Genomic DNA, 16,160 nt, shown 5'->3' on the forward strand with positions numbered 1-16,160 from the left:
AGAAAGGTTCCACTCCAAACTCCCATCCAGGTAACACTGGTATGGCTAGTCTCCAAGTGGGATCAACAGTGTGCCCAGAGCAAATCAGGGTCCACACTGAAGCTATTCTAGTTTCTGAGGGTGGGGTGGATTTAGCCACACTAGCTGTCTGGCCGCCTAACATGCAAAAATACAGACAGCAACTCTTAATTAATGGGACTAGAATAGAGGGCCTGAGGGATACAGGTGCCAGTGTCACCATGGTGACAGAGAAACTGGTTTCCCCTGGCCAATACCTGACTGGAAAAACTTACACAGTCACCAACGCTGACAATCAGAGAAAAGTACATCCCATGGCAATGGTTACTTTAGAATGGGGAGGGGTCAATGGCCTGAAACAGGTGGTGGTCTCCTCAAATATCCCAGTGGACTGTCTGCTTGGAAATGACCTGGAGTCCTCAGCATGGGCTGAGGTAGAACTAAAAACCCATGCAGCAATGCTGGGTATCCCTGAACTGGTGTGTGTGAAAACAAGAGCACAATGCAAGGCACAGGGTGAACAAGTAGAGCTGGAGTCTGGAAGAATGGCCCAGCCTACCAAGAGAACAGGAAAGTCAGTTGGGAAACCAACTACAACACAGCAAAAGAAAGGGAACCTCTCTTCTCAGGAAGAAGTTCTGCCCTCTGAGGGAACTGAGCCTTTGGAGCTTGAACCTTATCAGGTTGAGCTCTTAGGCCCAGGGGGACCCTCAAGGGAGGAGCTGTGTAAGGGACAAGAAACCTGTCCCTCTCTTGAAGGCCTTAGGCAGCAAGCTGCTGAAGAGTCCAAAGGCAAGAAAAATGGAACACATAGGGTCTATTGGGAAGATGGACTCCTGTACACTGAGGCCAGAGACCCCAAACCTGGTGCCACTAGGAGAGTGGTAGTGCCTCAGCTGTTCAGGAAGTTCATCCTAACATTGGCCCATGACATTCCCCTTGCTGGACATTTGGGACAAACCAAGACGTGGGAGAGGTTAGTCAACCACTTCTACTGGCCCAATATGTCCAACATGGTTAAGGAGTTTTGCCTCTCCTGCCCCACCTGTCAAGCCAGTGGTAAGACAGGTGGACATCCAAAGGCCCCCCTCATTCCACTTCCAGTGGTGGGGGTTCCCTTTGAAAGAGTGGGTGTGGACATAGTTGGTCCACTGGAACCTCCCACAGCCTCAGGAAATATGTATATCCTGGTAGTAGTGGATCATGCTACCAGGTATCCTGAAGCTATTCCCCTTAGGTCGACTACTGCCCCTGCAGTAGCCAAGGCCCTCATTGGTATCTTTACCAGAGTGGGTTTCCCTAAGGAGGTGGTGTCTGACAGAGGTACCAACTTCATGTCAGCATACCTAAAGCACATGTGGAATGAGTGTGGAGTGACTTATAAATTCACTACACCATACCATCCACAAACTAATGGCTTGGTTGAGAGATTCAACAAGACATTAAAAGGCATGATCATGGGGCTCCCAGAAAAACTCAAAAGGAGATGGGATGTCCTCTTGCCATGCCTGCTTTTCGCTTACAGAGAGGTGCCACAGAAGGGAGTAGGATTCTCACCCTTTGAACTTCTGTTTGGTCATCCTGTAAGGGGACCACTTGCCCTTGTTAAAGAAGGCTGGGAGAGACCTCTCCATGAGCCTAAACAGGACATAGTGGACTATGTACTTGGCCTTCGCTCTAGAATGGCAGAGTACATGGAAAAGGCAACCAAAAACCTTGAGGCTAGCCAACAACTCCAGAAGTTTTGGTATGACCAAAAGGCTGCACTGGTTGAGTTCCAACCAGGGCAGAAAGTCTGGGTTCTGGAGCCTGTGGCTCCCAGGGCACTCCAGGACAAATGGAGTGGCCCTTACCCAGTACTAGAAAGGAAGAGTCAGGTCACCTACCTGGTGGACCTGGGCACAAGCAGGAGCCCCAAGAGGGTGATCCATGTGAACCGCCTTAAGCTCTTCCATGACAGGGCTGATGTCAATCTGTTGATGGTAACAGATGAGGATCAGGAGGCAGAGAGTGAACCTCTCCCTGATCTTCTGTCATCAGACCCAAAAGATGGCACAGTAGATGGAGTGATCTACTCAGACACCCTCTCTGGCCAACAGCAAGCTGATTGTAGGAGAGTCCTACAACAGTTTCCTGAACTCTTCTCCTTAACCCCTGGTCAGACACACCTGTGTACCCATGATGTGGACACAGGAGACAGCATGCCTGTCAAGAACAAAATCTTTAGACAATCTGACCATGTTAAGGAAAGCATCAAGGTGGAAGTCCACAAGATGCTGGAATTGGGAGTAATTGAGCGCTCTGACAGCCCCTGGGCTAGCCCAGTGGTCTTAGTCCCCAAACCTCACACCAAAGATGGAAAGAAAGAGATGAGGTTTTGTGTGGACTACAGAGGGCTCAATTCTGTCACCAAGACAGATGCCCATCCAATTCCAAGAGCTGATGAGCTCATTGATAAATTAGGTGCTGCCAAATTTCTAAGTACCTTTGACTTGACAGCAGGGTACTGGCAAATAAAAATGGCACCTGGAGCAAAAGAAAAGACAGCATTCTCCACACCTGATGGGCATTATCAGTTTACTGTTATGCCCTTTGGTTTAAAGAATGCCCCTGCCACCTTCCAAAGGTTGGTGAATCAAGTCCTTGCTGGCTTGGAGTCCTTTAGCACAGCTTATCTTGATGATATTGCTGTCTTTAGCTCCACCTGGCAGGATCACCTGGTCCACCTGAAGAAGGTTTTGAAGGCTCTGCAATCTGCAGGCCTCTCTATCAAGGCATCCAAATGCCAGATAGGGCAGGGAACTGTGGTTTACTTGGGCCACCTTGTAGGTGGAGGCCAAGTCCAGCCACTCCAACCCAAGATCCAGACTATTCTGGACTGGGTAGCTCCAAAAACCCAGACTCAAGTCAGGGCATTCCTTGGCTTGACTGGGTATTACAGGAGGTTTGTGAAGGGATATGGATCCATTGTGACAGCCCTCACTGAACTCACCTCCAAGAAAATGCCCAAGAAAGTAAACTGGACTGTGGAATGCCAACAGGCCTTTGACACCCTGAGACAGGCAATGTGCTCAGCACCAGTTCTAAAAGCTCCAGATTATTCTAAGCAGTTCATTGTGCAGACTGATGCCTCTGAACATGGGATAGGGGCAGTTTTGTCCCAAACAAATGATGATGGCCTTGACCAGCCTGTTGCTTTCATTAGCAGGAGGTTACTCCCCAGGGAGCAGCGTTGGAGTGCCATTGAGAGGGAGGCCTTTGCTGTGGTTTGGTCCCTGAAGAAGCTGAGACCATACCTCTTTGGGACTCACTTCCTAGTTCAAACTGACCACAGACCTCTCAAATGGCTGATGCAAATGAAAGGTGAAAATCCTAAACTGTTGAGGTGGTCCATCTCCCTACAGGGAATGGACTTTATAGTGGAACACAGACCTGGGACTGCCCATGCCAATGCAGATGGCCTTTCCAGGTTCTTCCACTTAGAAAATGAAGACTCTCTTGGGAAAGGTTAGTCTCATCCTCTTTCGTTTGGGGGGGGGTTGTGTAAGGAAATGCCTCCTTGGCATGGTTGCCCCCTGACTTTTTGCCTTTGCTGATGCTATGTTTACAATTGAAAGTGTGCTGAGGCCTGCTAACCAGGCCCCAGCACCAGTGTTCTTTCCCTAACCTGTACTTTTGTATCCACAATTGGCAGACCCTGGCACCCAGATAAGTCCCTTGTAACTGGTACTTCTAGTACCAAGGGCCCTGATGCCAAGGAAGGTCTCTAAGGGCTGCAGCATGTCTTATGCCACCCTGGAGACCTCTCACTCAGCACAGACACACTGCTTGCCAGCTTGTGTGTGCTAGTGAGAACAAAACGAGTAAGTCGACATGGCACTCCCCTCAGGGTGCCATGCCAGCCTCTCACTGCCTATGCAGTATAGGTAAGACACCCCTCTAGCAGGCCTTACAGCCCTAAGGCAGGGTGCACTATACCATAGGTGAGGGTACCAGTGCATGAGCATGGTACCCCTACAGTGTCTAAACAAAAACCTTAGACATTGTAAGTGCAGGGTAGCCATAAGAGTATATGGTCTGGGAGTTTGTCAAACACGAACTCCACAGCACCATAATGGCTACACTGAAAACTGGGAAGTTTGGTATCAAACTTCTCAGCACAATAAATGCACACTGATGCCAGTGTACATTTTATTGTAAAATACACCACAGAGGGCACCTTAGAGGTGCCCCCTGAAACTTAACCGACTATCTGTGTAGGCTGACTAGTTTTAGCAGCCTGCCACAAACCGAGACATGTTGCTGGCCCCATGGGGAGAGTGCCTTTGTCACTCTGAGGCCAGTAACAAAGCCTGCACTGGGTGGAGATGCTAACACCTCTCCCAGGCAGGAATTGTCACACCTGGCGGTGAGCCTCAAAGGCTCACCTCCTTTGTGCCAACCCAGCAGGACACTCCAGCTAGTGGAGTTGCCCGCCCCCTCCGGCCAGGCCCCACTTTTGGCGGCAAGGCCGGAGAAGATAATGAGAAAAACAAGGAGGAGTCACTGGCCAGTCAGGACAGCCCCTAAGGTGTCCTGAGCTGAGGGGACTCTGACTTTTAGAAATCCTCCATCTTGCAGATGGAGGATTCCCCCAATAGGGTTAGGATTGTGACCCCCTCCCCTTGGGAGGAGGCACCAAGAGGGTGTACCCACCCTCAGGGCTAGTAGCCATTGGCTACTAACCCCCCAGACCTAAACACGCCCTTAAATTTAGTATTTAAGGGCTACCCTGAACCCTAGAAAATTAGATTCCTGCAACTACAAGAAGAAGGACTGCCTAGCTGAAAACCCCTGCAGCGGAAGACCAGAAGACGACAACTGCCTTGGCTCCAGAAACTCACCGGCCTGTCTCCTGCCTTCCAAAGATCCTGCTCCAGCGACGCCTTCCAAAGGGACCAGCGACCTCGACATCCTCTGAGGACTGCCCCTGCTTCGAAAAGACAAGAAACTCCCGAGGACAGCGGACCTGCTCCAAGAAAAGCTGCAACTTTGTTTCCAGCAGCTTTAAAGAACCCTGCAAGCTCCCCGCAAGAAGCGTGAGACTTGCCACACTGCACCCGGCGACCCTGACTCGGCTGGTGGAGATCCGACACCTCAGGAGGGACCCCAGGACTACTCTGATACTGTGAGTACCAAAACCTGTCCCCCCTGAGCCCCCACAGCGCCGCCTGCAGAGGGAATCCCGAGGCTTCCCCTGACCGCGACTCTTTGAATCCAAAGTCCCGACACCTGGGAGAGACCCTGCACCCGCAGCCCCCAGGACCTGAAGGACCGGACTTTCACTGGAGAAGTGACCCCCAGGAGTCCCTCTCCCTTGTCCAAGTGGAGGTTTCCCCGAGGAATCCCCCCCTTGCCTGCCTGCAGCGCTGAAGAGATCCCGAGATCTCTCATAGACTAACATTGCGAACCCGACGCTTGTTTCTACACTGCACCCGGCCGCCCCCGCGCCGCTGAGGGTGAAATTTCTGTGTGGACTTGTGTCCCCCCCGGTGCCCTACAAAACCCCCCTGGTCTGCCCTCCGAAGACGCGGGTACTTACCTGCAAGCAGACCGGAACCGGGGCACCCCCTTCTCTCCATTCTAGCCTATGTGTTTTGGGCACCACTTTGAACTCTGCACCTGACCGGCCCTGAGCTGCTGGTGTGGTGACTTTGGGGTTGCTCTGAACCCCCAACGGTGGGCTACCTTGGACCAAGAACTGAACCCTGTAAGTGTCTTACTTACCTGGTAAAACTAACAAAAACTTACCTCCCCCAGGAACTGTGAAAATTGCACTAAGTGTCCACTTTTAAAACAGCTATTTGTGAATAACTTGAAAAGTATACATGCAATTTTGATGATTTGAAGTTCCTAAAGTACTTACCTGCAATACCTTTCGAATGAGATATTACATGTAGAATTTGAACCTGTGGTTCTTAAAATAAACTAAGAAAAGATATTTTTCTATATAAAAACCTATTGGCTGGATTTGTCTCTGAGTGTGTGTACCTCATTTATTGTCTATGTGTATGTACAACAAATGCTTAACACTACTCCTTGGATAAGCCTACTGCTCGACCACACTACCACAAAATAGAGCATTAGTATTATCTCTTTTTGCCACTATCTTACCTCTAAGGGGAACCCTTGGACTCTGTGCATACTATTCCTTACTTTGAAATAGTGCATACAGAGCCAACTTCCTACACGTCTCCTTTCAGAGCACTCTTAAAAGCCTTGACAAAATTCATTTTTAAGTTTTCTCTTATTTGAATTTAATCAGGAAATGACTTTAATTCCCAGGACACTCTTCACCCACCTTTCTCAACCTATTGCCCCTCACGGACGGCAGCCAATCCGTGCGCGACCCCTCTCGACAACTGACCTATCTCAGCGCGGCACCACTGATGTCACACTCACACACTGCAGCTGACAAAGTCTTGCGGCTCATCCGCCCCTCACTGGATTCACACAAAACGAATGGAAAATTACTGCGAGCACCTTTAACACCAATCACAAATCTGCCGGTTTACTACAGGGAGGGTAACACATTTGCTTCAGAACTTTACAGAGATTTCACTTGAAGCCTCAGCCGCTACTCTCTCCTTCTCAGTTCCCGCACCCGCAAGCAGAATTCGACCCGCAAATCCTACTCTCGACTTGTCAATGGTTCGTCCTAGTGCACTTTAGAACTTGCCAAATCTCCATCGAAGGTTTCACACATACATTTTGACTCAAACTCGACTTGTCAACCACGCCCGATTGCCCTAATAAACCGCACAGATTACAACATAAACCCAAGTGTCTCCTACACTTGTCAATATACTCTGGAGTCTTAGACCACGACGGGTCCGTACATGAACAACCAACGACGTGGATAATTTTGAGCACAAAGCGCCGCACTCATATGAAGTACGCCGACTTCCCTACTCTCATACAGCGGAGTACGCCCACTCCTATTAAAACAACATTTACCTGGCCTAAATACACACAAACTTCACAAATCACCTGCAAAATTGCATAAGCTGAGCAAGCGCAAAACCCTATACCACACACGCGATGACGCCGAGAACATTCCCAACTCACTTAGGCAGGCTCCGAGATCCCGGGAAAGTCATGGTGAATTTAGAAACACATCATACCTCCAATTTGCATTATCTCAGAAAAACAATTTAAACAATGATTCTCCGTCCGAGGGCCCCAAAGGGCCAAACCGTCGCTCTGGTACCAGAACTGGTAACGCATCCTTCTATGATATTTTATTACACATCTGGACTCGTTTTTAGGCCAATGAATCTTTTGACCCAGTTGAGAGACACCGTAGGACGAGATAGCTAATCAATATATCAATCAATACATCGATAATGTCATCAATATTTATCACGACAATGCATTTCACTTTAGTCAAAGTCATTAATCAGTTCAAATGACGGTACCATGACCTTTCAGCCATGAATAACCACACCTTGCTTAGTAGAATTTTATGAATTTTATTCCCTATTAATTACAATCTAGCAGCAAATGCGTTAATCTCAACACCAAGAAACATAATAGCATAGTCACGATATGGCAACTGTGATAAGATTTCATTAAAGCGAAAATTACAAACATCAAAACATAGCACGGCGTGAACATAAATCAAGATTGGCAGAGTGTCAATATTGCGTCAGTTCAACAAAGCATAGTCTCAGTTGTTTGTCTATTTGCGTCAGTTTTGGTGAACACCTGTCCTAACCTCTGATTGGCATTAGCATGTTGGGCTTCATGCAAAACAATTTTGAACACCAATTTGGAAAACATCTAGCTATGGTCTCAGTCAAAAGCAAGCAGTTGGTACCTAGAAAGGAAAAGCAAACAGACAAATTACAAAATGCATTGTCATAATTACCCTCCAAGGATTAGGTCAGCGCACAGGTTCAGTCTTCGTCTTCAGGACATCAGTCAAATCACCATCAGTCAGAACTCAGCTCTGGGGCAAAAGGGCACTTCCCTCATAAGGAGGTAAAGTGTAAATGGACAAACTAAGGGCAAGGATGGTTTTAATAAAAATCTCAAGTCAGCAAACAGAGTGACAGAGTTTCGGGATAAAATCAATAGCTTTCCCTAACCCGCCTAGATGACCTCCTGTGACATGGGTTTTTATTCCCTTTTTCGTAGTACATTCCCCCAAACTTTATTGGTCATCTGTTATACCCCACTATCTTTAACCTATCAGAAAGTACATTAAGTAATCCTAATCTTCACCCCATATTGGTTTACAAGTCTTTGATTGGTCTTCATAATTGACGTCTTCAGAGGTGGCACGTCCGGTGTGACTTCATCCCTCTGTAATTCTTTGCACATCTTTTGGTCAGCAGTTCCACTATATTCACCGGTTTGAATGACCTTGTACATTACATTAATCTACACTGTTTCAATGTATTTTAACACTTATTCCATGGGCATAGAAAATATGCTTGAGAACGGATCTAACATGGTTACATTCATCTTCCAAGTCGAAGGAAAAAGAATAAGCAGGGTCATGGCCCCTTGTGAGTCAGCACACTGGAAAATAGAAAAATGCATTTAATATGAGAGCCAAGCAGCTAAACTGCAGCTCATGCTAACTTAAGGCCTATGAGGTTTTCAATACAGATTTAATAACGCAAATGTTAGTATAAGCTCACTTGAACGTAACATAAGCATTTTGATCATCATTATTAGTTTGCGTATACATCGGTGGCCACTCTTCGTGGTCACAATTCGAGCGCACGTCTAAGCAAAATTGCTATTACTATAGTTTCTATGCAGTAGTATCACATCTTAATTTATAAACATTTTATGTTAATATAGATTATATAAGCTACGCTCTCTCAGTTCTAAAAAGTTTGGGAACCACTGTTCTACTCACTATAAAAGTGTGAATGTTAAGTGTCATGCATAAAACCTAAAAATGCTTTAACATGGAAATGTCACACATATGCAAGCTGAAAACTTGGCAGCTACGGTTAGCTAATGCAAGACCTATTGGCTGAAATTCTCTGTTAGTATACTTTTATTATTTTAGTAAAATTGAAAGGTCTTGGCTAACGTCAGACCTAATGGTTGAAACTCCCCTATAGTAAATAATACATAAGATTTTAGTGAACTCAAAAGGTCTCTAAAGGAAAGTCCAATACAAATAAAACCCGGAATGACTCATGTAGAAGTTAACCACATATGCAGCGCCCCGTGACTGCCTCTAACAGAAGCTAAGCTATTGGCAGGCCACGGTGCTGTGTTTGTGACGTCGACGCGTCTAGTCACCCTTTGGACCGCATAAAAAAAGCACAGTGACAAAGCCTTAGCAACAGGCGCCGCGCCCCGGTTTAGAGGGGTGCGTGCGAAGGAAGTGCGTCATTGCGCTTTTTAGAATGCCCGTTCCGCCCCCACCGTCTGAACATATCAGTGGAGCTGTCAAGAATTTACACGGCCATTTCCATCTGGAGCCAGAATAACACCTCTGCTCGAATTACCACCTCGCACCGGCCGTACCATCAAGCCCAGATTACAACCCCAAGCCCGACCACAGCCAGATCTGCCGATACCGGACTCCACCGCCCCAGGTAGAGTGCTCACGAATAAATCGTCGCTAGTCGAATTTGAGTGTGTTCACAGGAGTCCAGTGATGTGCTCTGTGCCCGGGCATGCCCGGCAAGGGTGCGGCCTTTAACAGGCTGGTGATCACGTATAAACTCCTGGTCAGGACCCAGTGTTACATGTGTAATAAAAAGAGGAAATTGTTATATTTGTGGTCACAATGATTCCTTCCTCTTTTCTGATTATGACGGTAGATTACGACTCCCTTTTATTGCTGGAAAAGACTGAATAAAGCATCTTCCCATAAGGATGAGGGCGACACATTAGTATTTTCGTTGTATTGGTTGTTACCTATATATTTCTTTTCTCCTGTGTTGATAATTAAACTGTCTCCCATACTTAAGTGATCCGTCATAATGTTGCAACTCTTGATATTCCCATCTCGGCTTTTTAAACTTCACATAATCGGAGTAATACCTGTTTTACAGAGTGTTTCATAACGCTTTGCTTGCTGGTTGCAAGCGCTGTAAACCTGAGTTGCCCTTATTAGATCTCTATGTGCGAGCGTTACATCACTGAACTTGGTTTGGGCAACAAACAGTAGCTCCCACCCATGGTATATTATAGAAACGTACCGCCTACTAAGATTAAAATATCGTCCTCATACTATTGTTATACACAGAATACACTTCCCCCTTCTAGACCATGACCGAATATTGCTTTCCGCACTAAAATAGACCGAGTGAATGTCTCCTCACCTTTAGGTCTTGCTAGATTATTCTCACTTTATTCTTGGTAAGGACTATTTATTCGAACCCGTTTTTTGTTTTCTAAGTTATGTTTCTTAACACCACACGTTTGAATGTATTTACATTTCCTTGTATGAGAATACAATTCCTCTAATATTCATCAAAAGGAGTTTGTCATTTCCGTGATAGTGTTTTTTCTGATGTTGGCAGTTTGGAAAAATACATATGTTAATCTTACGTGTCCTCTTGCAGTTCTGTCATTTTCCGTCAGTCAGTCCCTGCTACCTCTGAATGTCAATATGGAACCAGTGCAAGTCGCGATACCAGAACCACAGCCAGGCACAGCCTGGCCTCAGCAAAAGGTGAGCAGTGTTTCATAATTTATGAAAGCCCCACCCCTTCTCACAATTGAATTACTTCACAACAATTTCTCAATACAGTACAAGTACAAGAAAGTTTTAAGGCTTAAAAGACCATTCTTGTGTGCAGAGTGAAATATAATTTCTTCTAGTTTCTGAAAACTACCAATGGGCTGTTAAAGTAGTGGGGTGGGGAATAGTCTTGGCCAGTGGTTGTTATTCTGTCGTCGTGTTCATTGTTAGAAGGGTGACTCATGCGCGGTGACGTAATGACAAGTCTAGGGGAATGCCCGAGACTATTTCGCCAGTCTACGTTTGTTCTTTACATACTTGTGAACATCTTCGGTTCCTCAGCGACCACTGTAACTGGTCTGCCAGCAACACGCTTAGGGGGTACAACAAAGGTCACGTTTGAAAGATGAAATTACAAACCTTACAAAAAGAAGACCTGAGAGGAATGCCAGATTATGTTAATTTTTAGAATAATAAATACCATATTGAGCCTTAGTTCGGCAAGGTGTGGGGTGTATTGTGAAATTTGCTTTGAGAAGTGCATATAATGTAGATTTTCCTAGTAATTATGACGGAAAGTCTTAATTTTATTAAAGACACGGAGGTGAATATTATGCGTTCTTTTCTCACTTTAATTCAAACAGCAGCAGTCAAGAAACTACAACTCCCAGAAAGGTTAGAGAACAACTAACCAATGGGAGCAAAACCACAACTAGAACTGGACCAATAGGCAGGTACCATATACCATAGAGAGCACCCTTGACTGCAAGCAGCCCTCTTTTCTTGAACGAGCAAGTCAGATAGAGTCATGGAACAAAGGATAAATGAGGCCAACAATAGTTAGGGATAAAATGATGGAGCACAAGTCTTGAACCAGGGCGATGAACCGAAGAGACGATGCTTGAGGAAGTTGACTCCGGATAGGTTGAGAAGACGTCCCCAGAAGTCTCTTCCTGAGGATGGAGCTGATTGAAGGAGACGAGTTACCCGGAAGCTGGAGGCAGTGCAGGAGTCGCTGGGAGGGAGATAAAGAGTACATATTAATAGAAGTACTGTGGTGGGATAATATTCGCCTCCGTGTCTTTAATAAAATTAAGACTTTCCGTCATAATTACTAGGAAAATCTACATTTTATGACAAGACCGGAGGCTCTATTATGCGCGTTTAAAGCTGGTCAATAACTAAAGAAGAAGCAGTTCTAACAGGTTTGCAATAGAAAGTTTTGAAAACATTATCATTTGACCAGTCAGCCGACCTGAGAATGTCCTCTAAATTGGACCCAATAGCAAACGCTTTAGAGGCCATAGCTCCCCTGGAGGAATGAGCCCCAAAAACAGAAATATCTATTCCTGCTAGGGACATAATCAATTTGATCCAGCGAGCTAAAGTTGCGGAGGTCAATGGATTGTGAGGTTTTCGAAAAGAAATTAACAACTGGGTTGAAGAGGACGTTCTCAGGTTGACTGTTCTTTTTTCGTATTCTTTTAAACAAAGACCAACATATAACTTAGGCTTGTCCGGAAAGAAAGGGTAGAAAACTGAGTGTAAATTAGTTTTGGTGCGTTTGGAGATGTGAAATAGAACCCCTGAAGGTAAGAATTGACGGGCGGAGACATCTAAGGACTTGACGTCTGAAGTCCTTTTTATAGAAATTAGGCATAACAACATGGTAAGTTTAGCGGAGAGCATCTTGAGAGAAAGGCTTGGGTTATCTGGCCAGGAGAGGAAGAGATTCAAGACTAGGGAAACGTCCCAAAGATAAGAATACTTCGCAGAAGGGGGCCTAGAGAGTTTGACACCTTTCAGGAGACGGCAGATTAGGGGGTGAGAACCAATAGGATTTCCATCGATATATGAGTGGTTCATGGAAATGGCTGATCTGTAAAGATTAACTGTACGGTATGACTTACCTAGACCCGCTTGGGCGGCTAAGAAATTAATAATGAGATTCAAATCCGCTGAAAAGGGATTGGAACATTTTCCCAGACACCAGCTTGACCAAAGAGCCCAAGCTGATTTATAGGCTCTCCTCGTGCCGGGAGCCCATGCGTTATTGATGAACTCAGAAGCCTCTGACGAAATAGCATGGGGCTGTTGGGTAGCCCGGAAATGAGCCAGGCTGATAGTGTTAAAGTTTGGTCGAGGATCAAATTGTGAGGTTGATCGAGAGGATCGAGAATGAGAGCTGGAAATGTGGGGAGGAGAATAGGAAAATCCACCGTCCGTTCTAGAAGGGGAGGGAACCAAACCTGAGATTGCCAAAAGGGAACTAACAGGACAATGGAAGCTCTCTGCCGTCTGACCTGATTCAGGACCCTGTTGATCAGGATAAAAGGAGGGAAGGCATAGTTGAGGGAGCCGGACCAATCTTGTAGGAAGGCGTCCGTAGCCAGAGCCAGAGGATCGGGACGCCAGCTGAAAAAATGAGGAAGCTGGGAGTTGAGTCTGGACGCAAAGAGATCTATGTGGAAAGGGACCCATTTCCTTTCTATCTGGTGAAAGACTGACTGATGTAATTTCCAGTCGCTGGCGTCTGTGAGATGGCGAGAGTGCCAATCTGCATTGGAATTTAAAGAGCCTGGGAGATATTCTGCTAAGAGGGAAATATTGTGGGACAAACAAAAATCCCAGATACTTTTGGCTAGAAGAGCCAGGGGTCTGGACCTGGTGCCTCCTACGAGGTTTATGTAACGCACTGCCGATATGTTGTCCATACGGAGCAGAATGGAGCAACGTGCTCTGTGTTTTGTGAAACTTTTGATCGCAAAGGAGCCTGCAAGAAGCTCTAAACAATTTATGTGCAATCTGGACTCCTCTGAGGACCATATACCGCCAGTCGGGATCGAACCACAGCGGGCGCCCCAACCCGTGAGACTCGCATCTGATTCTAACACAAGATCGGGCACAGAGGGGAAGATGGACCTGCCGTTCCAGGCTTCTAAATGGGATATCCACCATTGAATTTCCATCCGGGACTCCCGATCCAGTGAAACGAGATCGGAATAAGCGAGACCTCGACGAAGATGGCGGATTTTTAGGCGCTGGAGGGCGCGATAATGGAGGGGACCGGGAAAGATGGCCTGAATGGAAGACGAGAGAAGGCCGACGACCCTCGCGAGGGTTCTGAGAGAGATAACGTCTTCTTGAAGGGTTAAGATTAGTTCTTTTTTTATTGTAGAGACTTTGGACCGGGGAAGGAACAGAGCCGCTGAAACAGAGTCTATTTGGAATCCGAGGAACTCTATTTGTTGACAAGGTAAAATAACTGACTTTTCGAAATTTATAATGAAACCGAGATCCGAGAAGAGGGTGGATGTAATCTGTAGGTGAGACAGTAAGGATGATTTGTTTTGGTGCATAATCAAAATGTCGTCGAGGTAAATAATTAGCCTGATACCTAGGGATCGAAGGAAGGTTACAACTGGTTTCAAAAGTTTTGTGAAGCACCAGGGGGCGGAAGAGAGGCCGAAAGGAAGAGAGGAAAAGTGATAACTTTCTGAATTCCAGAGAAATTGTAAAAACTTCCTGTGAGAGGGATGAATAGGAATGGTCAGGTATGCATCCTGAAGGTCTAGTCTGACTAACCAGTCGAACTGGAGCAAAATATCCCTGAGATGGATAATAGTCTCCATTTTGAAGTGCCGGTAAATGACAAACTGGTTGAAAATTTTTAGGTTGATTACTGGTCTCAGTTTTTTGTTCTTCTTGTGGACAAGGAATATGGAACTGGTGAACCCGGATGGGTCTAGAGCGCAAGGATGGATGGCGTCTTTTTTTAGAAGGGATTGAATTTCTAAAGAGATTAGGGAGGACATTTCCAGAGAAAATTTTGGAAGAGGAGGGGGATAAGATTGGAGAGGAGGGGAAAAAAATTCGATTTGGTATCCCTGAACGGTTGAGAGTACCCACGGATCTGTAGTGATTGATTTCCACTTTTGAAGGAAAAAACGTAGTCGACCTCCTACGGGAGGGCCAGAAGGTAGGCTTACCTTGATTGATGGGCGGTCTGGAGGAGCGCTGGCCACGGTTGCGGAATCCCCTAGATCTTTGGGGATAGAACTGAGGTTTGAACTCGTAGGAGTAGGAGTTGAAAGAGCCGGAATAACCTCTTGAGCCTTGGTTCCTGTACGTGCGGCCGGTAAAGCGGCTCCTGCCTCTACTGGCCCGGGCAAAAACACGTTGGTTAAAAACCTTTTTGAGGTTTTGTTGTGCTTTGTCCAGGGATGAGAAGGTGGAAACAAAACGACTAACATCCTTTATAAAATTATCTCCGAAAAGTTTCCCGTCAGCCTGAATGCCGGGGTCTCGAGTGGCCAAATTAGCCAACTTGGGATCCATTTTTAGTAAGCGACCCTTGCGTCTTTCATGTATAATAGCTGAATTCGCATTGCCCAAAAAACAAAATGCCCGCTGAGTCCAAAGGGAAAGATCCAAAGGATCAATAGGAGTTTCTTCAATTCTGGCTGATTCGGCTAAATCGAAGATCCTTGCCAGAGGACCCACTACATCCAAAAGTTAGTCTTGACAAGTGGTCCAGGCCTTGTCCACTCCCTTACGAGGGTCTTTACCGAACTTGGAAAAGAAGGTGATGAGAGAATCATCAATAGTTGGGGTTGCAGTAATATTGGATTCTAGAGAGGGCCTAGGGCATTCTGATTTTAATTTAGATCTAATTTGCTTGTCTAGGGGGAGGCGCAAACGGGAAGATATGTAATCACCAACATGATCTAGAGGCAACCATTCCGTTGAATTAGGGTGTTGAATGAGGGAAGGGTCGAACATGGGCACACCCTGGGAGTCTACTACGCTGTTAGAAGGACCACTTGTCGCAGTTTTGATACGTTTAGGTGATGGGGGGGACAACGTATCATTCAGATTATCAGATTGGGATAAGTCATCCAAGTCCTCATCGTCCGAGTCCAAAATCTTTGATATCACGATCTTATTGGGCACAGAAACATGCTTCAATTTAGATTTGCACTTAGCATGAGACGCCGAATTCTTAGCTGAAATCCCCTCCTTTGAAGGAGGCCTGGGAGGAATCAAGTCCTCAGTCTGGTGTGAGTCAAGCTCACTTCCTGTCTGTGCACCTTTGCGTGATTTGGAAGATGATAGTTTTCGTTTTCTGCTTTCCCCCGCAGAATAGGCCATAGATTTGGACATCATGGACAATACAGAATTTTCAATATTTTTGGACATTTTTTGCATAGATGCTTTCATAGCATGCTTTACTGGGGACTGGATAAATGTATTTAAATAATGAAAAGATTCCTCCTCCTCCTGAGAGGAAGACCTTGAGGGAGAACTCCCTGAATCCATGACAAAACGAAACAAAGGTAACAGTAAAACCAAAGCTCCAGCAGGGAAAGAGAGAAATCAGGGCTCACAAAGGGTTAACAGGAGCAACACGCTCCTAAACTAAACTGGCCCCTCCCCAGGGCGG

The 16,160-nt window shown here is 46.1% G+C and overlaps 1 protein-coding gene across 1 annotated transcript in view; it reads left to right on the forward strand.

Annotated features, from left to right (window-relative positions):
- The first annotated feature begins 9,349 nt into the window (after window positions 1–9,349).
- The window catches only part of RIOK3 (RIO kinase 3), a 53,155-nt gene continuing 46,344 nt past the window's right edge, over window positions 9,350–16,160 (forward strand). Inside the window, exons 1-2 of the mRNA XM_069220021.1 lie at window positions 9,350–9,623; window positions 10,599–10,708. Coding sequence (XP_069076122.1) covers window positions 10,646–10,708 — 63 coding nt within the window. The 5' untranslated portion in view covers window positions 9,350–9,623; window positions 10,599–10,645. The remainder of the gene's footprint in view (window positions 9,624–10,598; window positions 10,709–16,160) is intronic.

Source organism: Pleurodeles waltl, chromosome 2_2, assembly GCF_031143425.1.
Source record: "Pleurodeles waltl isolate 20211129_DDA chromosome 2_2, aPleWal1.hap1.20221129, whole genome shotgun sequence".
In the NCBI taxonomy this organism is placed as follows: domain Eukaryota; kingdom Metazoa; phylum Chordata; class Amphibia; order Caudata; family Salamandridae; genus Pleurodeles; species Pleurodeles waltl.